Consider the following 27,183-nt stretch of genomic DNA (forward strand, 5'->3'; position numbering starts at 1 on the left):
GTAACTCTACCTGCATCTACCACTTCCTCTGTCAGTTTATTCCACATACAAACCACACTATCTGTGAAAAATGTGCTTCCAGGTCCCTTTTAAATCTTTGTTCCCACCTTAAAATTATGCCTTCTAGTTTTGAACTCTCCCACCCTGGAGAAGATATCTTTGCTATTCATCTTTATCTCTGCCCTTCATGATTTTATAAACCTCACCCATCAACCTACTATGCTCCAGGGAAAAAAACTTCCAGATTTTCCGGCCTCCCCTTACAACTAAAACCCTCAATTTTTTCCTACACCCTTTCCAATATAATAATATCCTTACTATAGCAGGGGAACTAGAACTGTACACAGTACTCCAAAAGTGGCTTCATGAATGCCTTGTATAACAACAACATGATGTTCCAACTCCCATACTCAATACTGTGACCAATGAAGGCAAGCATGCCAAATGCTTTCTTCATCATCTTGTCTACTTATGATGCAACTTTCAAGTGACTATGTACCTGAACCCATAAGTATTTCTGTTCGACAACACTCCCAAGGACCCTACTATTAAAGGTGTAAGTGCTGCCCTTGTTTGTCATATCAAAGTGCGTAACTTGCATTTATTTAAACTCTATCTGCTACTTATTGGCCCATTGGCCAAGTTGATCAAGATCTCATTGCACTCTCGGATGACTTTTTTCACTTTCACTATGCCACCAATTTTGGTGTAATCTGCAAACTTTCTAACCATGATTCTTATGTTCTCATCCAAAAAGAAAACAGAGTTAATGTTTTGAATTTACTGACCCTTTTTCAGAAACAAAATTATTATTTGATTTATGATTCTGAAGCTTAATGTTCTGAAATTAGTATGTTTTTATTTTGTTTCCACCTTGCAACCACTTGCAACCACAAGTGGAAATAGTTTTCTTCACATTCATCCTATTGGTTCCTTTTATAATTTTAAATATGTAAATATATTTTCTGAAATCCTCTCAGAAACAAAATTATTATTTGATTTATGATTCTGAAGCTTAATGTTCTGAAATTAGTATGTTTTTATTTTGTTTCTGAGAGGATTTCAGAAAATATATTTACATATTTAAAATTATAAAAGGAACCAATAGGATGAATGTGAAGAAAACTATTTCCACTTGTGGTTGCAAGTGGTTGCAAGGTGGAAACAGGAAGTTAAGGTGGGAGGAGTTCCTGTTGTAGGTAAATACTAACACATCATCTGGATTTAATGGCACTTTACTTTGCCATATATATAACTATGCAATCTGAAGAATGGACTTGCTATACAATTATAATATTTGATCTCTCATTCCTCTGGTCCAAGCTCAAAGAGAAACAACAGCAAAAGAAAACATTATGAAGTCAGAGCTGTCAGAGATTGGAAATGGTTGCTTTGAAACCAGGTCAGTTTGTTAATGGTGCTTAAGGTGTTTAAACCAACTTGACAAAGGGCAGGAAACTGGATGTAAAAATAGGAAGAATTTTTTTTTAATTTGTTTGTAGGATGTCAGCATTGCTGACTGGCTAGCATTCATTAACTGTCCCTAGTTGCTCTTGAGAAGGCGGTGATGAGCTGCTTTCTTGAACCTGCTGGGGGATGACCCACAGTGCCATTAGGGAGGAAATTCTATCATTTTGACACAGGAACAATGAAGGAATGATGATATATTTCCAAGTCAAGATGGTGAGTGTTTGGAGGAGAACTTGAAGATGGTGCTGTTCCATGTATTTGCTGCACCTGATTTTCTAGATGGAAGTGGTCATGGATTGGAAGGTGATGTCTGAGGATCTTTGGTGAATTTCTGCATTGCATCTTGTAGATGGTACACACTGCTGCTACTGAGCGTTGATGGTGAAGGAAGTGGATGCTCTGGGGCAGCACAGTGGCTCAGTGGTTAGCACTGCTGCCTCACAGTGCCAGGGACCTGGGTTTGATTCCAGCCTCAGGTCACTGTCTGTGTGGAGTTTGCACATTCTCCCCTTGCCTGCATGGGTTTCCTCCAGGTGCTCTGGTTTCGTCCCACAAACCAAGGATGTTCAGGTTAGGTGAATTGGCCATGGGAAATTGCCCATAATGTTCAGGGATATGTAGGTTAGGTGCATTAGTCAGAGATTAATACAGGATAGGGGAATGGGTCTGCGTAGGTTACTCTTCGGAGGGTCAGTGTGGACTTGTTGAGCCAAAGGGCCTGTTTCCACACTGTAGGGATTCTGTGATTCAGTGGTGCCAATCAAGTGGGCTGCTTTGTCCCAGATGGTATCAAGCTTCTTGAGTGTTTTTGGAGCTGCACCCATCCAGACAAGTATTTCACCACACTCCTGAGTTTTGCCTTAGAGTCATAGAGTCTTAGAGATGTACAGCATGGAAACAGATCCTTCGGTCCAACCCGTCCATGCCGACCAGACATCCCAATCCAATCTAGTCCCACCTGCCAGCACCCGGCCCAAATCCCTCCAAACCCTTCCTAATCATATGCCCATCCAAATGCCTCTTAAATGTTGCAATTGTACCAGACTCCACCACATCCTCTGGCAGCTCATTCCATACACGGACCACCCTCTGCGTGAAAAATTTGCCCCCTAGGTCTCTTTTATATCTTTCCCCTCTCACCCTAAATCTATGCCCTCTAGTTCTGGACTCCGCGACCTCAGGGAAAAGACTTTGTCTATTTTTCCTATCCATGCCCCTCATAATTTTGTAAACCTCTATAAGGTCACCCCTCAGCCTCCAACGCTCCAGGGAAAATAGCCCCAGCCTGTTCAGCTTCTCCCTGTAGCTCAGATCCCCCAACCCTGGCAACATCCTTGTAAATCTTTTCTGAACCCTTTCAAGTTTCACAACATCTTTCCGATAGGAAGGAGACTAGAATTGCACGCAATATTCCAACAGTGGCCTAACCAATGTCCTGTACACCCGCAACATGACCTCCCAACTCCTGTACTCAATACTCTGACCAATAAAGGAAAGCATACCAAATGCCTCCTTCACTATCCTATCTACCTGCGATTCCACTTTCAAGGAGCTATGAACCTGCACTCCAAGGTCTCTTTGTTCAGCAACACTCCCTAGGACCTTACCATTAAGTGTATAAGTCCTGCTAAGATTTGATTTCCCAAAATGCAGTACCTCACATTTATCTGAATTAAACTTCATCTACCACTTCTCAGTCCATTGGCTCATCTGGTCCAGATCCTGTTGTAATCTGAGGTAACCCTCTTTGCTGTCCACTACACCTCCAATTTTGGTGTCACCTGCAAACTTACTAACTGTACTTCTTATGCTCGCATCCAAATCATTTATGTAAATGACAAAAAGTAGAGGACCCAGATCCTTGTGGCACTCCACTGGTCACAGGCCTCCAGTCTGAAAAACAACCCTCCACCACCACCCTCTGTCTTCTATCTTTGAGCCAATTCTGTATCCAAATGGCTAGTTCTCCCTGTATTCCATGAGATCTAACCTTGTAGATGATGGACAGGCTATTGAGAGTCAAGAGATGTGTTACTCAAATCCTAAATAAATTAATGCTTAAGCAACAAAAATGAAGTCTTTTCATCGGATTGAGCCCAGCATTTCTTCTCATTTTCTGTCTATCTGTGCAGATTCCAGAACTAGATGTCAATGCCATGTTCAGCACTCTGATAGCAATCACCCTGCATAAAACCTTGCAGCAGCTGTATAGACATGCTGTCACACAATTTAGAGGGAATGTTGATTGAACCTGTAGTTCACATCTTGACTGAGGAATATTTTGTCTGTCACTCCCTCCCACCATGTAGCTTCTCAGTGACCAAGACACCCTTTCTCTAAAGAGGGTCTTCAGCTTCCTTCCCCACTCAGTGCCGTCCCTCAAGGTGATGACCCGTACAGATCAAAATTATGCAATGATATAATTTCAGCAGCTAAAATAATCTCTGAAAAGTTGTATATTTTGATATCCCAAGTAAAAATATTCCAAAAGGCATAGAGATTGGCATTTATGCATGAAGTTGATCCACAACCAAAACATACAAAATATAAAAGACAAACCAACTGGAGAAGTAGTAAAAAGACCAAAAGATGCAACATGGATAACCAGTACAGATAAGGAAACAAGAAGCAACATAGTTCAAGATGTGGAACAAGACCAGTTTGTATTAGCAAATAAGATTCAGTGTTACGCAATTTAGATACGTACTAATGTAGTCTTGTGAGAGGTTGATGGTCAACTCCTACTTAAAAAGTATTACTCTGTTCTCTTCTTCCTGTATCTAATTAATTAACCAATTCACACACTCGTTATGTATCACTACTATTTGTAATAATGATGATTTCGAAGTGAATGTCATGAAGTTTATGTATGAGACAAAAATTGATGGGAAGGCAAGTAGTGAGGATGACACAAATATTCTGTAGAGGACTATTCTTGAGATTTCTGAAGAGTTACATTTTGATTTTCAAGGATTATTATTTTGGTTGTCAGGGCTCATTTTTCATATTCCTGCCTGGTAAAGCTTCCATCTCCCACAGCATCACTGTGCCCCTGACTTCACTCCCTTTTCTGACATGACAGCCTGTGAGTGATTTTTAAAAATGCAGGAACAAAACCACCTGAGATTGGAGGAGTGGTTCTTCACAGAATTTCTCACCCCGATGAGTGGGGCAACTTTCTGCTGATCGATCATTCCTGTGATTGAATTTTTCAGGGTGGTTTGGGGACAAATTTGCTCCATGTGTTTTGAATATGATGGGTAAAGTTTAAGACACAATAATCAGAGAAAAAAAAGGCTGCTGGAGAAACTTGAGTTAATTAAGGAAACCAGCACTTATTTGTAAAAGGCAAATTATGGTTGACAGACTAAATTGCTTCTTTTTGTTGAAGGAACATAGAAAGCTTATTAATTAAATGCAAAGGACGTTGTTTTCATGAATTTTAAGGTAGCATTTTGTAAAAGACCACATAAAAAGGCTGATTTGATAAACAAGAAGTCATGAAATAGAGTTGGTGTCCAATCGGGAAAAAAGTTTAGAGGACAGCAAGGTGTCCTCAGACTGGAGAATGGTAGACAGATGTGCTCCCTACAGGTGAATGCAAAAACCACAGTTTTGTTTTGCTACATATAGAGAGGCATAGAGAACAAAAGAAAGGATGTAATAGTGGCCTTACAGAACTCCATAAACTTCTAACAAGAGTAGACAGGTTAATAGACAGGTAGGCAGGAAGAATGCTTCTGATGACCAGGGAGTCCAGAACTCAGAGGCACAGTCCAAGGATACAAAGTAGGCCATTTAGGACTGAGGTAAGGAGAAATCTCTTCAGCCAGAGAGTGGTGAGCCTGTGGAATTCTCTGTTACAGAAAACAATTGACACCAATACATTGGATGTTTTCAAGAAATAGTTAAATATGGTTATTCGGGCTAAAGCGATTAAGGAGTATAGAGAGAAATGGGGTACCGAGTTGGATGATCAACCACAATCACATTGAATGATCAAAGGGCCAAATGGCCTAATCTTGCTGCTATGTTTTACCTTTCCATGTTCAATTTAAATGGATTCCTAGTTCAGCCTCAGCAGGAGTATTCAGTTTTCTTCCCTTCTGCAGGTCACACTTAAGGCAGGATGTGAAGATATTAGAAAATGTGCAGGCAAGATTCACAAGAATGGTTCTAGGGATGGGAAACTTCAGTTGTGTAGATTAATAGGAAAAATTGGGACCAATTTCCTGGTTGAATAAAATATTAATTTAACTTGGTGGAGGTGTTCCAAATCATGAGACAAATCTGAACAGAGTAGATAGGAGGTGGTGATCACATAGATGAAGGATTGAGAACAGATGGGCACAGATTTAAGTTAATTGGTGAACAAAGCATAAGGAAAAGCTTTTTCACACAGCGAATGGTTGGAATCTAAAAAGCACTACCAGAGTATAGTAGAGGCAGATTCAATTCAGGCATTCAAGAGAGAATTGCATTATTATCCATCAAGGAGGCTACTGGGAGAAGCTGGGAAGTACTATTGGTGATCTGCTCCTTCACAGAGCCAGCATATCTCTGATCCACTTAAAGTATGCTTCTGAAATTCAATGCTGAACCTCTGGCTGCACTGTCAACTATTATTTTTAAGATGCAGCAATGAAACTGTGTGCTCATGGGAACATATCCAGCTCATGGACTGAACCAGGCTTCACCTCTGGGGTGTCTGCTCGCTGTCATAGCACACTGACTCTGAACCAGTCTGAGTTCCTGGTCAATGGTAACTCCTAGGATGTTGACAGCCATTGAATATCAAGGGGCAGTGATTAGATTGCCAGTTATTGGAGATAGCCATTGCATTGTATTTGTGTGGCATGAATTTTACTTGCTACCTGTCAGCCTGGGCCTGCAATATTGTCCATGTCTTGTTCAACATGGATTGCTTTAGTATCTGAGGAGTTGTGAATAGTGCTGATCATTGTGCACTCACCAGTAGATATCTCCACTTCTGACAATAGACAATAGACAATAGGTGCAGGAGTAGGCCATTCTGCCCTTCGAGCCTGCACCACCATTCAATATGATCATGGCTGATCATCCTTAATCAGTATCCTGTTCCTGCCTTATTTCCATAACCCTTGATTCCACAATCCTTGAGAGCTCTATCCAACTCTTTCTTAAATGAATCCAGAGACTGGGCCTCCACTGCCCTCTGGGGCAGAGCATTCCACACAGCCACCACTCTCAGGGTGAAGAAGTTTCTCCTCATCTCTGTCCTAAATCATCTACCCCGTATTTTTAAGCTGTGTCCTCTGGTTTGGCACTCACCCATCAGCGGAAACATGTTTCCTGCCTCCAGAGAGTCCAATGCTTTAATAATCTTATATATCTCAATCAGATCCCCTCTCAGTCTTCTAAACTCAAGGGTATACAAACCCAGTCGCTCCAGTCTTTCAGTGTAAGGTAATCCCGCCATTCCAGGAATTGACCTCGTGAACCTGCGCTGCACTCCCTCAATAGCCAGAATGTCTTTCCTCAAATTTGGAGACCAGAACTGCACACAATGCTCCAGGTGTTGTCTCACCAGGGCCCTATACAGCTGCAGAAGAACCGCTTTGCTTCTATACTCAATCCCTTTTGTTATGAAGGCCAGCATGCTATTAGCCTTCTTCACTACCTGCTGTACCTGCATGCTTACCTTCATTGACTGGTGTGCAAGAACACCCAGATCCCTCTGTACTGCCCCTTTACCTAAATTGATTCCATTTAGGTAGTAATCTGCCTTCCTGTTCTTGCCACCAAAGTGAATAACCATACATTTATCCACATTAAACTGCATCTGCCATGCATCTGCCCACTCACCTAACTTGTCCAGGTCACCCTGTAATCTCCTAACATCCTCATCACATTTCACCCTGCCACCCAGCTTAGTATCATCAGCAAATTTGCTAACGTTATTACCATCTTCTATATTGTAAAATGCTGCGGTCCCAGTACTGATCCCTGCGGTACCCCACTGGTCACTGCCTGCCATTCCGAAATGGAGCCGTTCATCACTATTCTTTGTTTCCCATCAGCCAACCAACTTTCAATCCAAGTTAGTACATTGCCCCTAATACCATGCGCCCTAATTTTGCTCACTAACCTCCTATGTGGGACTTTATCATAAGCTTTCGGAAAGTCCAGGTTCACTACATCTACTGGATCTCCCTCGTCCATCTTCAGAGTTACTCTACTGGATCTCCCTCGTCCATCTTCTGACTTTATGATGGAGCAAAGGTCATTGATGAAGCAGCTGCACATGATTGGGGTTAGGACACTACCTCGAAGAACTCCTCAGAGATGTCCTGGAGTTGAGCTGACTGACCTCCAATAACCACAACTATCTTCCTATGTGCCAGGTATTTCTCTAACCAGTGGAGAATTTCCGATTGATTCCAAATGATTCCAGTTTAGGTAGGGCTCCTTGATGCCAAACTCTGTTGATTGTGGCCTTGATGTCAAGTGCTGTCACTTTCACCTCACCTGTGGAATTCAGCTCTTTTTTTGTCCATTTTGTACAAGGCTATATTGAGGTCAAGAGCTGAGTGGCCCTGATGAAACCCAACCAGGCATCACTGAGCAGGTTATTACTGAGCAGGTGCTGCTGGATAGTATTGTTGAATGACACCTTCCATCACTTTACTGACAATCTAGAATACAACGCTGCGGTGGTAATTGCCAGGTTGGAGCTCTCTTGCCTTTTGTGTACAGAAGATATCTGGGCAGGTAGTTACCCGTGTTGTAACTGTACTGGAACAGTTTGGCTAGGAGAACAGCAAGTTCTGGAGTGGAAGTCTTCAGCACTATTGCACGAGACTTTGCACTATCGAGTTGTCTGAAGACTAGTATCTGTGATGCTGGGGACCTATGGAGGAGGTTGAGATGGATCATCCATTCAACATTGCTAGCTGAAGATTGTTGCGAATGCTTCATCCTTATCTTTTGCACTGATGTGCTGGGCTCTTTGATCATTGAAGATGGAGATATTTGTGGAGCCTACTCCTCCAGTGAGTTGTTTAATTGTCCACCACCATTCATGATAGGAGGTGGCAGGACTGCAGAGCTCAGATCTGATCCGTTGGTTGTGGGATCATTTAGCTCTGTCACTTGCTACCCTTCTGCACTCACCATTGAATTAGGGTTGATTACCTGGCTTGATGATAATGATTGAGTAGGGGATAGGCAGGGCCATGAGGTTGCACATTGTGTCGGAGTGCTGCCGCTGCTATTGATGGCCCACAGTGCCTCTTGGAAGCAAAGTCTTGATTTGCTAGATTAGTTCAAAATCTGTCCCATTTATCACAGTAATAGAGCCATCTAACAAGATGGAGATTATTCTCAATGTGAAGGCGGGACTTCATCTCCACAAAGACTGTGCAGTGGTCTCTCTTACTGACACTGTCATGGACAGATGTACCTGCTGCAGACAGGTTAGTAAGGATGAGTCAACAGGAATTGGAGGAAAACTCTCCACTGTTTAGAGTCATTATTCTAGCACATAGGAAGATGGTTGTGGTCAGTCATCTCAGCTCCAGGACATCTCAGTAGGAATTCCTCAAAGTAGTGTCTAAGGCCCAATTATCTTCAGCTGCCTCATCAATGACCTCCCCTCCACCATAAGGTTAGAAGTAGGAATATTTGCTAAATATTGCACAAAGTTCAGCACCATTTGCGACTTTTCAGATAACTGAAGCAGTCCACGTTCAAATGCAACAAGATGTGGTCAATACCCAGACCTGGGCTGACAAGTGGCAAGCAACATTCACGCCACAAAAGTTCCAGGCTATGACCATCACCAATAAGAGACAATCTAATGCCACTCCTTGACATTCAATGTTGTTACTATCACTGAATATCCCACTATCAACACCCCAGCTGATACCATTGACCAGAAACTGGACTCTCCATATAAATACAGTGGCTACAAGAGCAGGTCAGAGGCTAGGAATACTGTGGCAAGTAACTCACCTCCTGACTCCTCAAAGTCTGTCGATCATCTACAAGGCACAAGTCAGGAATGTGACAGAATACTCCCCATTTGTCTGGATGGATGCAGCTTGATCAACACTCAAGAAGCTTGATATCATCCAGGGCAAAGCAGCTCAGTTAAATGGCAACACATCCACACACACAACCACCAGCACTTAGTAGCAGCAGTGCATATGTCTCTCAGATGCACTGCAGAAATTCACCAAAAATTCTTAGACAGTATCTTCCAAACCCATGACTACTTCCATTGAAAAGGACAAGGGCAGCAGACATATGGGAACAACAACACCTGCAAGTTCCCCTCTAAGCCACACACCACCTTGATTTGAAAAAAAACTGTCATTGGATCAAAATCCTGAAATTCCCTCCCTCAGGGCACAAGAACTGCAGTAGTTCAAGAAGTTAAAAGTCACACAATACCAGGTTATAGTCCAACAGGTTTATTTGGAAGTAAAGGAGCCGTGCTCCAAAGCTTGTATTTTCAAATAAACCTGTTGGACTATACCTAGTGTTGTGCGACTTAACTTTGTCCACCTCAGTCCAACACCAGACCTCCACAACATGGTTCAAGAAGGCAGCTCACCACCACCTTCCGAAGAGCAACTAGGTATGAGCAATAAATGCTGGCCAGCCAGCAATGCCTAAGTCCTACAGATGAATAGTAAGGTCAAGTCTGTTTTTTCCCTCTTGTTGGTTCCTTGTCTGGACTGCAGAGAGGGTAGCAGCTCTGTCCTTTAGGACCTAAGCAGCACGATCAGTAGTGCTGCTCCCGAGCCACTTTTGGTGGTGGACATTGAAATCCCCTACTGACTACATGCTGTGTGCTTACTGACCTCAAGTAATTGCTCCAAATGTAGCTCAACATGAAGGAGTATTGATTCATTCTTAAGGAGGATGGAACATGGTAATCAGCAAGAGGTTTCCTTGCTCCTATCTGACTTGATGCCATGAGACTTCTTGGGATCCAGAATCAATGTTGAGGACTCCCAGGGCAATACCCTCCCGACTTTGTGCCACTATGACGCCACCTCTGCTAGGTCTTTCTTGCTGATGGGACAGGACATATCCAGGGATGGTGATGATGTTTGTGATATTGTCTGTAAGGTATGATTCCATGACTATGACTGTGTCAGGCTGTTGCTGAACTAGTCCACTAGCCAGCTGTCCCAATTTTGGCACTAGACTTAGGATGTTAATAAGGAGGACTTTGCAGGATCGACAGGGCTTGTGCAGGTTGTCCTGATACATATCAACTTTTTAAAGATAACATAGGTACAAAAGGGCTGCCAGTGAATTCCAAAATAACTAGTGAGTAATGAGTTGTTTTAGGAATGGCATGTGTTAAGGGGAATTCCAAAATCAGACATGACAGACACCATAGGGAAATGATAGGTAATTAATGAGGTGAGTTTGGTAAGATACCTTCACTAAAGAGGAGCAAGAGGATGGAGTCAAAGATATTTTACCATATTTGAAAAGGTGGCTAGAGTGATTAACTGGGCTAAAGATATATGTTACGGAGTGTTATGACAAATGTGGCTATCACCATGATTGCCAGTTTATCAGAAGAACAATCTATAGAGTATAAAACTGTCAAAGAGGCAGTACTTAATGCTTATGAGTTTACACCTGAAGTTTATCCATTAAAATGTAGAGCTACAAGAAAGAAACTTAATAAATAATTTTTGAATTTGCAATGAAGAAACAAATGCTATGGGATCAGTGGTTTAAATCTCTCAAGTTATAGAACAAAAAATTGAGAATGTAAAGGAAACTATGATCATGGAAAAATTCAGAAATAGCATTCCTGCAAATTTAAAAATACTTATTTAGATGAGCATCAAGTATTCAAGATTCAAGAGAAGAATCAATTTTGACAGCTACCTATAATACATCAAAGAGACAATTTCGGGTAGGTAGACATTCATGTAGAAACCCAAACGGAATTGGCTCTTGTCAGCCGTGTGTTTATTGTGAATTATGATTAATGATGATGCCGTTGAGCTAAATCTTAGTGGTGAACATCTGTGCTTTAACTTGCAATGGCTTCTCTTCCCACCAGTGCATCATTATCTCTGAAAGATCCCAACGGTCAATTTTTGGATGCCACCTTTTTTCTCATCTACACACATTCTCCTTGCCTTTCAGCAATACCATCTGGACAAACCTTTGAGATTCTACTTGTAACCAAATAAAACATTATTTACCTCATCACTATCTTCCTCAACCCCTGATCATTTCTGATTTATCACACTACTTGTCCAATATCTAATGTCATATGAAAATTTTCAACCAACTAAGCAAAGGGGAGACTGAAGCAATTGTCTTTGATTGCAACTACCAGCATTGTTCGTTAGCCAGTTACTCCATTCCTCTCCCTGTCAAATGTTTAAGAAACAGACTATTTGCAACTTTGACATTTGATCCCAGATGAATTTCTGAGAACATAACTATTCATTGACACCAGTTACTTGCACCCCCATAACACTGCTTCATTCATTTCCTGCATCAACTAATCTGCAATTGAAATGATCGTCCATATCTTTACAACTTTTGGAATTAGACCATAATATGTAGAAACCGAAGTAGGCCATTAAGGCCAACAAATCTGCTCTGTCATTCAATGAGATCTTGGCTGATCTGATAATCCTCAACTCCAATTTCCTGCCTTTTTGCCACAATCCTTAATTCCCTTATTGATTAAAAATCTGTTTATTGCAGCCTTGAATATACTCAATGACCCATGCTCAAAGATATCCACAGATTCATTGCCCTTTGAGAGAAGAAATTCCTCCTCATTTCTGTCCTAAATGAAATTCTGAGATGATGCCCTCTGGACTTAGATCTCCCACAAAGGGAAGCAATCTCTCTGCATCCACTCTGTCAAGTTCCATAAGAATTTTGCATGTTTCAATAAGGTCACCTCTCGTTCTTTTGTGTTCAATAAGTACAAGACCAACCTACTCAACGTCTTCTTATAAGACAATCCCTCCATACCTGTTAACAGCCTAGTGAACCTTCCCTGGAATGTCTTCAATGCCTTAATATTCCATTAAATATAATAAACTAAAACTGTTCTGAAGGAATGACTTGGAGGTGCCAGTTTTGGACTGGGGTATACAAAGTTAAAAAAAACACACAACACCAGGTTATAGTCCAACAGGATTATTTGGAAGCACAAGCTTTCAGAGCACTGCTCCTTCATCAGGTGGTTGTGTATAAGATCGTAAGACACAGAATTTATAGCAAAGGTTTATAATGTGATGTAACTGAAATTATATAGTGAAAAAGATCTGAATTGTTTTTAAGTCTCTCATCTTTTAGAATAACCATGTTGGTTTCAGTTCTTTCATATGTAAATCCCAAAGGTTTTTTAAAGTTACATTCTCAGCTGAACTTTAACAATAGGTGCCATATTGACCCAGATAATGCATTGAAGGTGTGAGGTGCCCTGTGTGAGGCTACCTATGCTCCAATGTTCAGACTGATTCTATTTCTAAAAAAAGGGATCTTACATGGATTCATGCAGTTTTTGATCAAAATAAAATGTAATTCTGCAAGTACGAATTCACCCCACAAAAGTATGTTTGTGTGTATGTGTGTGAGTGTGAGTGTAACGGGGTATAAGTCTGTGAGAGGGTGCGTATGTGAGTGTGAGTGTGTGTGTGAGCATGTAAGAGTAAGCTTGTGCCTGCATAAGTGTGTGTGTGTATATGTATGTGTGTGTGTGTAGCGCATTAGGGTCACCTATAGTGTGACATGAACCCAAGGTTCTGGTTGAGTCCATCCCCATGGGTCTGCCTTGGAGGATGGTCACATTAAGGTCCGAGGTCGAATGTCCTGGACCGCTGAAGTGTTTTCTGACTGGGAGGGAATACTCCTGTCTGTTGATTGTTGTGCGGTGTCCATTCATCTGTTGCTGTAGCCTCTACTCAGTCTTGCCAATGTACCATGCCTCAGGGCATCCTTGCCTGCAGCATATGATATAGACAATGTTGATCAAGTCACATAACTACCTGCTACATACATAGTGGGAGGTATCCCCACGTGTAATGGTGGTATCCGTGTCAACACTCTGACACGTCTTGTAGTGTCTACCATGACAAGTTTGTATGGTGTTGTCCTGAAAGCCGTGCAGTTTGCCGGCCCGTTCTGAAGGAAGGTCACTAGACCCAAAACATTAACTCTGCTTTCTCTCCACAGATGCTGCAAGACTTGCTGCACTTTTGCAGCAATTTCTGATTTTGTTTCTGGTTTCCAGCATCCATAGTTCTTTGTTTTTTTATTTGTTTTTATTCAAACTGTTCGCCATATTCCAACTGTGGTCTGACTAGTACTTTTTGTAGTAACAGCAAAATCTTCCTACTTCAATACCCATTCCCTTTGTGATCTAGGCCAATATTCCATTTGGTTTCCATATCATCTGCTGAACTTGGATGCTAGTTTTCTGTGATTGAGGGATGATCACTCCTAAATCCTTCTGTTCTGTAGCTTTCTCAATTTAATTTAATAATATTCACCTCCTCTATTCTTCCTGCCAAGGTGCATAACCCCATGTTTCCCCACCTTGCATTCCAACTGTCAAGTTTTTGCCTACTTGCTTAAGCTGTCTATATCGGGGATTCAAGATGGCAGTAACCCATTCAGTCTGAGTCTGCTAAGCTCTGCCCAGGACCCAGACAAAGTGGGGTACCTAGCCTCCCCTCACTTTTTAAACTACTGAAAATAGCTTTTCCCCAGCAGCTATAGTGATTTTGCACCAAACTTGCTCCCTCGCAGTAACAGATGCATCCACAGCCACCCTGGGGGACTTACCTGCAGAGGCGAGCCTTGTCTTGGAGTTTGTCAAGCTCCGAGAGAAGATCGACGTGTCGATTGAAGAGATGTGGTCCAGGTTAGTGTCGATCTTGGTCATACTGCAGAAGCATGACCAAGAGATCGAGAAATTCGAGCAGCGTGTTGGAGGGGCGGAGCTGCTGAATCTTCCGTGGGTCATGTCCAGGCTCTGGAATGTCGAGTCCTGGCTTTAGAAGAGCATATCAACAACCTCGAAAATCGAAGTCTGAAGAATATTCGGTTGCTGGGCCTTCCCACACGGGAGAAAGAAGGCCAGCCCGTTGACTTTTTGGAGCAACAGCTCCCACAACTGCTGAGTTGGAGTCTGAGTTAGGCCAGGTGCAGGTTGAGCGGGTACACCGGGTTGCTGTACGCAGGCCCGGGTCAGACTAGCGCCCCCGCCCAGTCCTAATGTGACTCCAGCACTACAGGGAAAAACAAATGTTGCTGGAGGCCTCCAGAGTTTTGGGGAAGGATCCCCAAGCCGTGGTATACAAGGGATCCAAAATAATGCTGTTCTAGGACTTCTCTCCGGTTGTGGAATGCAAGAGGAAAGCGTTTGACAAGGTAAAGAAGTGCCTGTGGGATTTAAATATTTAGTATTCCATGAGATACCCATCAACGTTGAGCTTTAGTCATGGAGGGTCTGTGTATAACTTCGAATTGCTGGAAAAAGTAAAAGAATTTTTGGATGCCCTCAAATAGACTGAAGGACTTGAACTATATGGACAAGTTCATATAGTTGAACTTATTTTACCATTTTTTTCCCCTCCTCCTCCCCCCTTTCTCTTTTCCATCCTTCTTGGGGGAGGTTCTTTCTCTTAACACTTATTTATAATTTGCTTGATTTGTCTGTTGTTGGGGGATGTTTTTGAGTTTTCCTTTAATGTTTGCTGGGATTGTAATTTTATATATTTTATTTTATGTTGCTGTTTTGTTAAGAATGCCTAGGTAATAATTTGGAGGGGGTGGGTTGGTTGCCCACTTTAATTTTTGGATTATAAGACATTGGCATTTGTTTATCTTAGTCTGTAATGCCTGGGCTGAGGGCATGGCTCTAGCTGGGAGGTGTTATGGTGGGATTATTGGATGGTAGGAATGCTCCCTGTGGACAAGGGGGAAAGTCTCCTCTTAATTACGTCTTATGTTATTATTTTTTAGGAGTAGTTCTTAGTAGTCTTGATTTAGTTGCTTTAAATTTAAATTGTTTTAAAGTTGTATTTCTAAATTTATGTGAATTGTTTACAGTCTCTACTCAATGCTTTTTGAGTGGGGTTCTTCCTCCTGGGGGGTCTTGGACTTTCTTGAACGACTATGGCTAGTCATTTGTTTAAATGATGCACCTGGAATGTCAAAGGGTTGCCAGTTAAAAGGAAAAAGATACTATCAAGTCTTAAAAAAGAGAGGGTTGGTGTAGCCCTTTTACAGGAGACACATCTAATTGATAAGGAGCATTTAAAGCTGCAGCAGGGAGGATTTGGTCAGGTGTTCTTTTCATTTTTCAATTTGAAAAGTAGGAGAGTTGCCATTCTTATCCAGAAGAATGCTAAGCCAGATAAAAGGTGAGTCCGGATAGGTTTATAATACTTAAAACCCGAATATATGGAGAGGAGTACGGGATTTAGAAAGTATATTGCCCCCTGGCACATCCTTTTAAATTCGTAACAGACGCATTCTCCAAGTTGATGGCCTTTGGGGTGCGTCACATAATTATAGAGGGAGATTTCAATTGTGTTATCGATCCCGAGGTGGACAGGATACCTAGGAGCTCTGCGGGTATATCTCTGAGATCTAGGCAGTTGGCTCATCTGAATAAGGAGTTGGGACTGGTAAATGTGTGGACGTGTCTTCATCCTGAGGGTAGAGATTTTACTTTTTATTCTAACCCACACAAGTGCCATACCAGAATCGATTTTTTTTGTCCCCTAGACCTTTTTGAATTTGATATTGTCTTGTAAAATAGGGAATATAGCTATTTCTGACCACACAGCAGTGTTTATGGAGATCAAGACTAGTGATGACAAGATGGTTTCCTGGCATTGGCAAATGGACCCTTTCCTATTGAAGGATAGTAAGATAGCAAGGAATTTAAAACTTTCTGGGACATCAACTCAGGTACAGCCAGTAACCCATCGGTGATATGGAAGATTGCTAAGGCATATGGGCATGGCTTGGTCATCTCACATTCTGCAACCCAAAAAGACAACAGGGAGAACAATATCATCTGCTTGAGGCTCGCCTGAAGGTAGCTGAGACAGCGTATGTTGATAGACCGTCCATTACTAAATTACAGTGGATTACAGCCCTCAGGGCTACTATGAATACCGCACTTACTCAAACAGCAAAGAGGGACATACTGTTTGTGAAGCAGAGATTATTTGAGCCGGCGATAAGCCGGGCAGGTATGTAGCATACCTTGCCAGAAAGAAAAAGGCTCCCCAATCCATTACATCTATTAGAGAAGGTGCTGGTACTTTGACTTGTGATCCTAAAATGATCAATGCAGCTTTTAGAGAGTTCGATTTGTATAAGGGAGGGCTGTGAGGATAGAGCAATAAAGATGGAGTCATTTAAAAAAAGCTGGCCCTCTCGGGCTTAACCTTGGAGCAAGTGTCACTTTTGAATGCCCCCCTGACAACCCACGAAGTGCAGGAGGTAGTGAGGCAGCTCCAGAGCAGTAAAGCGCCTGGGTGGGATGGATTTCAGGCCGAGTTCTATAAAGAATGTATAGATGAACTGGCCAGACCACTTATGGATATGTATAACTATTCATATAGTCAGGGTAGCCTCCCGCGCTCTCTGAGAGAAGCAAATATCTCTCTCATACATAAGAAAGGAAAAGCCCCAGATGACTGTATTTTGTACAGACCTATATCCTTATTGAATGTGGACTTTAAAATCCTCTCAAAAATGTTGGCATAAAGACTGGAGAGGGTTTTATCAGTTATTATAAAAGAGGATCAGACACGGTTTATTAAGGGTCGCAGATCTACTAATAATATCAGAAGAGTGTTAAACATGGTACAAGTCTGCCAGCAAGGAGCGATATACCGGGATTAGTCATCTCCCTATGTGCAGAGAAAGCATTTGACCAGGTGGAATGGCCATGTCTTTTGTATACTACGGAACGGTTTGGCATTGGAGAGGTTTTCATGTATCTGTCACTGTTGGACCTCTGGACGGTTGTGGGCATGTTTTGGATATGGTTGTCAAAGTGACCATGGCGAATTTCTGCACTGCATCTTGTAGATCATATACACTGCTGTGTGATGGAAGGAGTGAATATTTGTTGATGTGGTGCCAATCATGGTGTTAACTTCCCTTGAGTGTAGTTAGAGATGTGAGAGTGTGGTGCTGGAAATGCACAGCAGATCAGGTAGCTTCCAAGGAGCAGGAGAGTTGGCATTTTGGGCAAAGCCCTTCATCAGGAAGGGCTTTTTCCTAAAACATCAACTTTCCTGCTCCTCGGATGCTGCCTGACCTGCTGTGCTTTTCTAGGACCACAATCTCCACTCTGATCTCCAACATCTGCAGTCCTCACTTTCATGTAGGTAAAGATGCACCGATCCAGGCAAGTGCTGATTATCACAGAATTATAGAGCAAATGGATGCCATTCAGCTTTCACTGTCTCTATTATCTAATCTAGCTTTATTATCTAGTTCAAATATCATGTATTTTCCTCATATCCTTGCACACCATTATTATACAAAAAACACCGAATGTCCTTTTGAATGAGTCAGTTGTACCTACGTCCAGCACATTACCAGGTAGAGCATTCCATATCCTACTAATAAAGTTTTTTTTCCTCACATCACCCTTGCATTGTTTCCATATCACTTTAAATCAATGCCCACTTGCTCTTGTTTGTTTCACAAGCAGAACAGCTTATCCCATTGCACTGCAATCCATTACACTCCTGTCTTGTGCCTTATAAATGCTTTGGAAAGTCAGGAAGTGAGTTACTTGCTGCAGGATTCCAAGCCCCTGACCTGCTTCTGTAGCCAGTGTATGGCTAATTCAAGTTGGCAGTGGTTGGCACTGCATGCTCACACATCAAGCCATTCAAGAAGGCAGTTCACTATCATCTTTCTAAAGGCAATTGGGCATGGGCAATAAATGTTAGCATTGCCACATGAATGAATGAACTTTTAAAAAATTACACTACTGACATAAAAAGAGACATGTGATTTCTCTTTTTACTGACCATATAAATCAGTGAAGGCATCAAACTCTGTGGAAAGCTCCACACTCGACAACTTCTGTGGCCAATTAGCACCAGGATGCCTGGATTGGTCGATAGGAACATAATTATTTAATTTTATGCCTTCTTTTTTATGGCTTAGCTAGTTTAATAACAACATAACTATTTAAATAAGAACCCTTTAAAAATGGTGCATTTTGTTCTTAGCTGCTCAACCAACCCAATGTTTGTTTACTCCTTTGTACCTCAAACTGAACCACATTAAATTCACATGATGACGTAACTCTTGGATCGAAAGGTTTATTCAATGTTTAAATGCTTCTGATAAGGAGTCACTGGACCCGAAACATTAATTCTGGTATCTCTGCACAGATACTGACAGACCTGCTGAGTTTCTCTAGCAATTTTGATTTTGTTATTCAATGCTTCGTTGTACCACTCGGAATTTCCCGGACCTCCTGTTTAGAGATGAAGAAAACAGGTTGATTGATTGATGTCTTCCACAGCTTATCCGCAAATGGAAACTCACGCTATGCAAAACCAATGAGAGTCGAAGAGAGGCGGGATTTCCAGTGATGGTGCAAAGCTGCAGGAAGCGACTGGATGGATGTGCTGCGAGCTGTAGTTCTCTGGCCCGGGGATGATCTCCGGAAGTGAGCAGAGGGAGGGTGTAAGGAACTACAGCATCCAGGGAGCTGCTGCAGCGCCCGCAGTTCCGGTGACTTGATGTCATTTTTGCCTTGTTGGAATCTACTATCGGAGAGAATCATCGGCTGCCGGTGAGGAATAGGGTAAGACAGCAGCCTGAGAGGGGCACAGACCATAGGGGAAGGAAAGAGCAATTCGGGAGGGGGAAGGACAGAATAACCCGGGGAAAATCTTCAGAGTGTGCCGGTATCTGTCTGTATTGGGAAATGTAGCGAATTGTCCTCACTGGGGCAGCAAGTGGCAACGGGGTGTCATTCACTTGGTTCGCTTTTTTTTACTGTAAACAAATCGAAGTGTGTCATCTTTTCACTGGGCTGTGAAGACGCGCAGAGGTTAATTGTGTTACAATCCCTTTCCATTTTACCGATCACATAAACAGTTCTTGGTCATTTCAAGTTGATCTTCCTGCAGCAGATTGTAGTGTTCGTTCCAGGAAGTACTCCTGCTCTAAATCTAAAAGCTATGGAATAATAAATCTCTTCCTTATTTCAAGGATATTGTAATCCGCCGCGTGTGTCGTTTTGAAAGTAAGTTTTCGTGTTAATTTGCTAAACGCAGTGAAAGGCGCTGGTATGAATGTAGCTTTGAAATACTTGCGCACTTATGGATGTCAATATCTTTTTTCATCGACTTGTAACATCTATATTACACATTGCTTTACATCCGGTTAAAGAAACGAAAAGGAGTGCCACTGATTGCTGCCTTTGAAGACATTATTATTTTTTCAGCAATAATTAAGATTTAGATGTACGTTTGCATCCCAGTGCTGGTTTGGGACCTATTCATTGAAATACCATTGTCAAAATAGTAGATGATTCAATTGAACACAAACTTAGAACAAAAGTAGAAATTGCTGCAAAAGCTCAGCAGGTCTGGCAGCATCACCCTCCTCATTCCTGAAGAAGGGCTTATGCCCGAAACGTCGATTCTCCTTCTCCTTTGATGCTGCCTGACCTGCAGTGCTTTTCCAGCAACACATTTTTAAGCTCTGACCTCCAGCATCTGCAGTCCTCACTTCCTCTCAGTGGAGAGAAGTCAGAGTTAAGAAGTTTTTAGGTTGAGTCACCTTTCCTTGAACTTAGAACGTTTGTCCATCCCTTAATATTTCATTTTCTGCACCCTGTCTTCCTGTTTGTGCACTGGATACTGTACTGTTTGAGGGATATAATTCTGCCTTCTGATTGAAGTTCAATTTCAGCAATCCCATCACGGCTGTTAAAAAAAACTGTACTGATCTATTTTGTTACTTTAGAATTTGTAAATTAAGATGATTGTCTGCAGATTAAATCGTGACATTTAGATAAACTTGTGTAGCAATAAAGTTATTCCTGAAGAAGGGCATATGCCTGAAATGTCAATTCTCCTGCTCTGTTGATGCTGCCAGACCTGCTGCGCTTTTCCAGCAACACATTTTTAAGCTCTGTTCTCCAGCATCTGCAGTCCTCACTTTCTCCTAGCAATAAAGTTAGCATTTTATTAAAAAGAAGACACGCTTTGGAATTTTTTTCTAATAATAATGCTTAGTCAAACTTTACAATCAAATCCTTCCTATTGTGGCTTCCATTTGTAAAGATACTTCCTGTAACAATCACAGAACAGCACCTCTTAATGGAAGTATGACAACAAGCAAAATTGCCCATGCAATAGTCCTTTATTTCTGCTAATTAATAATCCAGTTCAAACCGAACAGCTTCCTCCTCCTTTTACTCCCTGCGGTCCTACTTGGACATGGAAGAGCCTGGAATTCACTGCTTGGAAATGTGGTGAAGGCAGGTTCAATTGAGGCATTCGAGAGCGTTATTTCTGTTTCTATTTAAACAATCATCCATACGTTTCTTGCCTGACACAGAATCACTGATACAGCCACCAACAGAAATGGCATTGCCTGCTATCTCCAGCAAATTTATTTGTCATTCAAACTGCAGCAAAAGATTTGCAGTGAGTTGAGAATGACAGCAGCTGGAGCTTGGAGCAAGCTTGTCTCCCACTGAAAAAAGTTTTCAGGCAGCTCACCCGCTCATGTGTGTAACCACAGCTGTTCAGCTTCAAGAAAGTTTGTCAAATTTCTTATTTATATGAATCATTTTGTGATTGGGAATACTCACTTCTGACAGGGGAACGCCATTTGGTTTCTATGTCATCACTTGCAAAAATAGATGTTTATCTGCTTTCTAATATGCAGCAATGTCTTTGTAGGTAAAAGTTAGCTTATAAAGTGTAGGAATTTCCTCTGGAAGCAAAACTGGGTTGCAGCAAGTGCCATCTGAGGTGATAGTTGTACACTAGGATCTGTGTATATCTGTATAAATACATTTCACACAACACAGAATCACATGTGTCACAGTGCACCGGGAGGATATTCAGCCCATTGTGTCTGCACTTCTCCAAAAGAGCTTCATGACTTAATGCCATTCCCTAGCCTTTTCCTTATATATTTGCACATTGGATGATTAATTAAATAAAAACAAAAAACAATTCCCTCGAGTTGAACCTGCCTCCTCCACGTTTCCAAGCCATGCATTCTAGATGTGAACCACTCGTATGAAATTTTTTTTTTATCCCTCTCCCCACATTTGATTCTTTTATAAATCATTTTAAATCAGTGCTATCTCTCGTTCTTGATCCTTTTACGAGCAGGAACAGTTTCTATTCAGTCCTTATGATTTTGAGAACTTCTACTATGTTCCCTCTTTGCCTCCTTCTTTCTGTGGAGAACAATACCAATGTCTCCAATCTGTATAGAGTCATACAACACAGAAACAGACCCTTTGGTCCACCGCATCCATGCCGAACTCAGTCCCAAACCAAACTAGACCCACCTCAACTAAAATTTCTCACTTCTGGAATTGTTCTAGTAAATCTTTTCTGTGCTGTCTCCAATGTGTTCACATTCACCTACTAGGATGACACCGATAACTGTACACAAATCCCCAAGTGTCTTCTCCAAGTTCAGTATCATCTCCTTGCTCTGTACCATATGCCCCTATTAATAAAGCTTGTACTGTGCATTTCTAATTAACCTAGTTCTTAATTAGATAGCTGAATCTTTGTGATACTCATATATCATAGATCTTAAAGTTCTACTATAATGAATTACTACTCTGGCCTGCATTCAGAAAAGTTTCTTCTTAAAGTATATATTTCTTCTCTCCGTAGATGTCTCTTATTGATGACCTTGATAATGAGTTGCTGCAGTTGCTGTTTCGGCAGCAGTCTGGATCACCTCCAGATGAGGAATTTGGTGATGGGACCAATTTCATGATGGACTGGGGACTGGGTGAGCATGATGTAAGTGATTTTTTTTCTCCCTTGCCTCTTCACCTGATGTGATTTAGTTCTAAAAGATATTGGTTAGGCTGCTTTTGGAATACTGCATTCAATTCTGGTCTCCCTGCTATAGGAAATATGTTGTGAAACTTGAAAGGGTTCAGTAAAGATTTACAAGGATATTGCCAGGGTTGAAGGGTTTGACCTGTAGGCTGTGGCTATTTTCCCAGGAGCATCGGAGACTGAGGGGTGACCTTACAGAGGTTTATAAAATCATGAGGTGGATGGGGTGAGTAACCAAGGTTTTTTTCTCCATGATAGGGGAGTCCGAAACTAGAGAGCATAGGTTTAAGATGAGACGAGAAAGATTTAAAAGACACCTAAGGGGCAGCTTTTTCATGTAGAAGGTGGTGCGTGTATGGAATGAGCTGCCAGAGGAAGTGAGGGAGGCTGGTTCAATTGCAACATTTAAGAGGCATCTGCATACATATATGAATAGGAAGGGTTTAGAGTGATATGGGCCAAATGCTGGCAAATGGGACTAGATTAGTTTAAAGTATCTGGTTGTCAGGGGCAAATTGGACTAAAGAATCTGTTTCCTTGCTGTACACCACCCTGACTCTTTGACATTTGGATAAGTACATGAATAAAAAGGGTTTGGAGGGACGTGGGTCAAATGCAGGCAGGTGGGACTAGTTTAGTTTGGGATTATGATTGGCAGGGAATGGTTGGACAGAAAGGCCTGTTTCCATGCTGTACGACTCTGTGATACTATACCAAATGCTGGTTTTTCTGTAGTACCTGCAGTCTGTATTATTATTGAATGTAGCTAAAGGATTCCCAACATCCCAGAGCTACTGAGATTGTAGTAATCAAACTAGCATGCTAACTCAACCTAAAACCTAACCTGGAGCCTTCTAAACAGAACAGTGTTCTACCATACACAGTGGCACATTTATCTACTCTGTATTCAAGCTAATAATCACAATTGAATTAATTCCACGTATTGTAGTCAAGCAAAGGCAATTTATTTTGGAATGAAACAAGTATTAACCAGTATGTGAGATTGCTATCCATGCATTGCCATAAGAGGCTTTAAGCCTGCTAAAAAGCCATTCTGCATCTCCTATTTCCAAAATGGCTCCTTGAAAAGAAATGGGAAAGCTGTTGGGAGACCATTGACAGCATTTATATCTATTATCAGACATTGGAGCACTGGGATGGTTAGCGCTCTCAACTTGCCTCAGTCATGGTAGGACTTTGCAAAACCACAATATTCAAGCTTTAAAGTTTAAATTATACAAATGATTTCATAGAATTGTAAAACCCCCAAAGTGCAGAAAGAGGCCATTCAGTCATCGAGTTTCTTTCTCTCCTCACCTAGTCCAAATAATATGTTAGTATTTCTCCATGTTCTGCCACATGATATTATTATTGGTACATGTTTGCTTTCCCTATATTTGCAGATACTAAATGACCATGACACTGAAGATTTCTTCAACTCCATCATCGGTTCTTTTGAGGATGAGGCCAACACAATATCCTGGTCTCCATTAGATAGTGACAGTGGAATATCAGAAGACAACAATAACAATTGCACTCACGAAGATAGTCCGTCAAGCAGTGATGTTCCACTGACTGATAGCCCGTCATTTTCTGAAGTTGTACATTCTGACCATAACTATTCACTTCATCAGGACTCACAGACTGAAGTCAATTGTTTGCTTAGCGTAAGGACTGAGAATCCTTCAACGGAAACTGACATCTCAATTGATTTAGGTTAGTGTTAAGAAGAGATTTTCTTATATTGTCAGTACTTAACTGCACATGGGTATGAGCAGCATTATGTTCACAGCATCCAGGGACATACATCAATGTGGTGAGTGGGTTGACCTAATGCTGCTTAAACCAATTATCTAACTATTCCTTTAATGCAGCTGATATTCCCCATAATTATTCAATGTGAAAACAACTTCCACATTCTGAGTAAAAGAGTTCCTAAATGCCTTATTATTTTTATTAATTGCCATCTTATAATCTTGGGGCTTAGTTTTGACTTAAATATGCTAAAACTATCTTCTCTATGTCTAGTTTAGATCACCCTTCAAATATTTCCAAATTGTTCTATGCTTTGTGCTCAGATATCATCTTTGCAATTTTTCTTACAATTTGCTAAGATTGGCAGGCATGTATCTTAGAGTCATAGAGATGTACAGCACGGAAACAGACCCTTTGGTCCAACTCATCCATACTGACCAGCTATCCTAAACCTAATCTGGAACCATTTGCCAGCATTTGGCCCATATCCCTCTAAACCCCTCCTATTCATATACCTTTGGTCCCTTTTATATCTTTTCCCTCTCACCCTAAACCTATGCCCTGTAGCTCTGGAATCCCCCACCCCAGGGAAAAGACCTTATCTATTCATTCTATCCCTTCAATTATAAGGTTAGAAGTGGGATCATTCACTGGTGATTGTTCAGTGTTCAACACCATTTGCAACTTCTCAGCAAGACTGGGACGATGTTCAGGCTTCAGCTGATCAGTGCCAAGTTATGCTTGTGTTACACAAGTATCAGGCAATGATCTTCTCCAATAAAATAATCTAAATCTCCCATTGAGATTCAATGGCATTGCTATCACTGAATTTGCCAGTCAACACCCTAGAGTTTAACCAGAAACTGAACTGGATGAGCCATATAAATAATACATCCAAAAGAGCTGTTCAAAGGATAGGAATCCTGTGGTGAGTAACACATATCCTGAATCCCCAAATCCTGTCCATCATCGAGGTGACAAATATCAGGAGTGATGGAATATTTCCCACTTTCCTGAATAGCCACAGCTTCAACAATAGTCAAGAAATTCACTTCAATCCAGTACAAAACAGTCGGTTTGCTTGTCACACCATCCACCAATGTAACTATTCCCTTCTTCCGCCACTGATACACAGCAGCAGTGTATACTATATAAAAGAAGCACAGCAACAACTCTCAAGGGTTATTTTGATAATACTTTCCAAACCCATGACTTCTACATTCTAGAAGGCAGCAGTTGCAGGGCAACACCATAATCTGCAAGTTCCCTTCCATGTCACACACCATCCTGATGTGAAACAATATCACTCCACCTTCACTGCCACTGGGCCAAAATCCTAAACTCCCTCCTTAACAGCATTGTGCATGCATCAACACCAACAGCAGTTCCAGAAAGCAGCTCACGGCCACCATTATCTTCTCCAAGGTACTTAGGGATGGGAAGCAAACACTCTCCTTGCTGGAAATGCCCACATTCCAGTGTTAATGATTTATCTTCAGTCTTGTGACTGATGTCACTTTTTTGTCTTGAAGGAGGTGCATTCAAGAAACTGACCACTTGAGTTTCATCCTGTCCCATGCAAAATATGCTTTCTTTCCAGAAGTTTTAGAGTTAGTCAAATAGTCCTTCAATTAATCAGATTACCTAATTGGTGCATAACAATTATTTTAACATCTCAAATGTTAATCTTTATTCACCATAGAAGAATGGGAACCTGATTTTGTGATCGAAAACCCGCAAGTTATTCCTGTGGAAGAAAGTTCTGGCCTGGTAACTCTCACCATTGAAGATCTGCAACAAAACCATAAAACAAATCAAGTAAGAGAATGTCTATTAATTCCCACAAATACATACTTTTATTCAAATATATTTAAGCGGAGCATTTTTCTTGGTGGGAAGAGAGAAATTTTGTGCCTTCTTAAAATATGAAGTGCCTGGTTTTGGTTCTCCAGCCATCAGAGCTTGCCAATGAGGTGGTCAAGCCCTTCTGCAAAGAAATGAAGGCTGCATCATGTGACTCGACTTGTTGAAATATGCTCGGTTTCCTGTATTTAAATTTAGTTTGCTCCGCTCGTAGGAGAAATTCTACTTCAAGTGTGTCTTCATCTCCACCATCAGGCGGATGGTGGAAAAGTATCCATTATATAGCATTTTTATTACTGCAGCAAAGTAGATCATCAATATATAATGGTCACAGGCATCCTTCACCTGCTGTTGTGAACATACACTACAGAGAGGCTGGTTGCAGGCAATGCAACCGGATGGAAGTCCTCCATTACTATGACAATGTCGCAGAGCTAGTAATCCAGAACTAGGGACTCATTTTTATAACAGGGACTAATTCTTAAAACAGTGGAGACCAGAGAATGGAAATAAAAAGCAGAAAGTGCTGTAGAAACTGCATCTGTGGTTAAAGTTGAGTCCAATGTGACTCATAAGACCATCTGAGTTTCTCCAGCACTTTCTGTTTTTTTTATTATTAATGTTTGCCATGGGTTTGAATCTCAGCATGGCAGGTGATGAAAATTGAATTTAAGAAAGAAATCTGGAATTCAAAAGTAGTCTAATGGCAACTATATAACAATTGCCAATTGTCATAAGAACCCATCTAGTTCTCTAATATTTTTTAGAGAAGAAAGTCTGTCATGCTTTTCTGGTCTGGCCTACATACTCCAGACCCACAACAATGTAGTTGAGATGTAACTGCCGTCTGAGTAATTAGGGATGAGAAACCAACCCCTAATCCTGCTGAACGAATTTAAAAAGAAATTCAAATGCAATATTAATGGAAGCCTATGGACATGTCTCTTCATCAGCTCTGCAGGCAGGTCGTGGTTTGTGGGTGTTCCTGGTTCATGGAAATACAACT

At 41.4% G+C, this 27,183-nt stretch overlaps 1 protein-coding gene across 4 annotated transcripts in view; it reads left to right on the plus strand.

Annotated features, from left to right (window-relative positions):
• Nucleotides 1-19,201: 19,201 nt before the first annotated feature.
• The window catches only part of creb3l3l (cAMP responsive element binding protein 3-like 3 like), a 29,674-nt gene continuing 21,692 nt past the window's right edge, over nt 19,202-27,183 (plus strand). Inside the window, exons 1-4 of one of the 4 annotated variants that reach the window (XM_087989800.1) lie at nt 19,202-19,312; nt 22,386-22,517; nt 23,963-24,275; nt 26,017-26,132. In XM_087989800.1, coding sequence (XP_087845926.1) covers nt 22,386-22,517; nt 23,963-24,275; nt 26,017-26,132 — 561 coding nt within the window. In that variant the 5' untranslated portion in view covers nt 19,202-19,312. Of the gene's footprint in view, nt 19,313-19,405; nt 19,757-22,385; nt 22,518-23,962; nt 24,276-26,016; nt 26,133-27,183 lie in introns of those variants that run through there. The other 3 variants (XM_087989803.1, XM_087989804.1, XM_087989796.1) reach the window with 3 other exon arrangements.

Source organism: Chiloscyllium plagiosum, unplaced genomic scaffold, assembly GCF_037043375.1.
Source record: "Chiloscyllium plagiosum isolate Xiang-an unplaced genomic scaffold, Cpla_swu_hap1 HiC_scaffold_1, whole genome shotgun sequence".
NCBI classification, from domain to species: Eukaryota; Metazoa; Chordata; class Chondrichthyes; order Orectolobiformes; family Hemiscylliidae; genus Chiloscyllium; species Chiloscyllium plagiosum.